The sequence below is a fragment of the Galeopterus variegatus genome, unplaced genomic scaffold, assembly GCF_000696425.1.
Source record: "Galeopterus variegatus unplaced genomic scaffold, G_variegatus-3.0.2 Scaffold1309, whole genome shotgun sequence".
NCBI classification, from domain to species: Eukaryota; Metazoa; Chordata; class Mammalia; order Dermoptera; family Cynocephalidae; genus Galeopterus; species Galeopterus variegatus.
The window spans coordinates 247908-249318 of record NW_007727420.1 but is presented as its reverse complement, the minus strand read 5'-3'; the positions used below and the strand labels follow the sequence as shown (position 1 = coordinate 249318).

The 1411-nt window shown below is 51.1% G+C and overlaps 1 protein-coding gene across 1 annotated transcript in view; it reads right to left on the bottom strand.

Moving 5' to 3' along the window:
* Positions 1-224: 224 nt before the first annotated feature.
* The window catches only part of PDYN (prodynorphin), a 15677-nt gene continuing 14490 nt past the window's right edge, over positions 225-1411 (bottom strand). The window contains exon 3 of the mRNA XM_008576198.1: positions 225-1321. Within this exon, the coding sequence (XP_008574420.1) occupies positions 683-1321 (639 nt within the window). The 3' untranslated portion in view covers positions 225-682. The remainder of the gene's footprint in view (positions 1322-1411) is intronic.

Below are 1411 nucleotides of genomic sequence, written 5' to 3'. Positions count from 1 at the left end.
TATGTGGGATCCGAACCCTCGGCGGGAGCGCTGCCGTGCTCCCAAGTGGCGCACTGTAGCAATGCGCCACCGGGCCGGCCCTATGTGTCTTGTTTTAAATTTCTACTCTTTGTATGTTTTATGATACATGTATATACTATCTGCATNCGGGAGCGCTGCTGTGCTCCCAAGCGGTGCACTGTAGCAGTGCGCCACCGGGCCGGCCCTATCTGTCTTGTTTTAAATTTCTACTCTTTGTATGTTTTATGATACATGTATATACTATCTGCATGGTGAGCATGCTCATTTTTCTTCAGAAAGGACATGTGATCAGTAAAATTTGGAGATCATAGATCTACAGGTATAGAGAACAAGTCACTCTGAATTCCTGGAACTGAGGTGTCACAGGAACAGGTGGAGGAACTGGTATCACAAGCTGCTGGTGGTGGTAGTTTTAGAGTTTAAGGGTCTGAGCCAAACTCTAAGGCTATTGAGGGGAGGGAAACTCCATCCTTCCCCATCACTGACCCCAGACAAATACTGCACTCTCAGGCAGAAGAAAGGTAGGCTGAGCTTGGATATTTTGTAGACAATGCTGAACTGAGCATGGGGACAGGGTACATACAGGAGGATGAATGAGTGCTCTCCAGGCTGGAAGGGTGTCAGGGGAAGCTCCTGACTCCACTCCATAATGGAAAGGTGTTTATGCATCAAAAAGCTCTTCAGAGTACGCATTGGGGTCTTCCTGAGACCGAGTCACCACCTTGAACTGGCGCCGGAGAAAACCACCGTAACGCTTCTGGTTGTCCCACTTGAGCTTGGGGCGGATGCGCCGCAAGAAGCCCCCATAGCGTTTGTACAGGTCCTCATGGCCCACCCTGTCCCCGTCCCCATCCCCAGCTACCTCTGAGCTCCTCTTGGGGTATTTGCGCAAAAATCCCCCATAGCGTTTGACCTGCTCCCTGGGGTCTTCCTCATCAAAATCAAGTGCACCAGCCTCCAAGGTGCCATCACTTAGCTGAGCATCCCCCACCAGATCAGATTCCACTCCCTCCCCAAACCCATCAGTGAGACCCCTAAGCTTCTCTTCCAGGCTCTTGCTCACAGCATTCTCCTTTGTTGGGACACTGGGAAGGAATTTGCTTTTTTCCAGCTCCTTCAGGAAGGACCCAGCATGCTTGGCCAACTCACTATAAGGCTCTTCTTCCAAAGCCACCTTGCTCTCCAAGTTGTCTTTGCCATTGAGCCTGAGGGTGGAGGGGGTGAAAAAAGACAGAAAGCCCTGGCATCTCTCCCACTCCTCAGAGGACAGCAGGGTGGCCTGGCATCCCAGGGAACAAACCTGAAAAAGACCCCAAAAGACCACAGTGGTAATGTTACCCCCATCAAACTATTAAAACACTTGCACTGCCCTGTCCCACAGTCCCCTGTC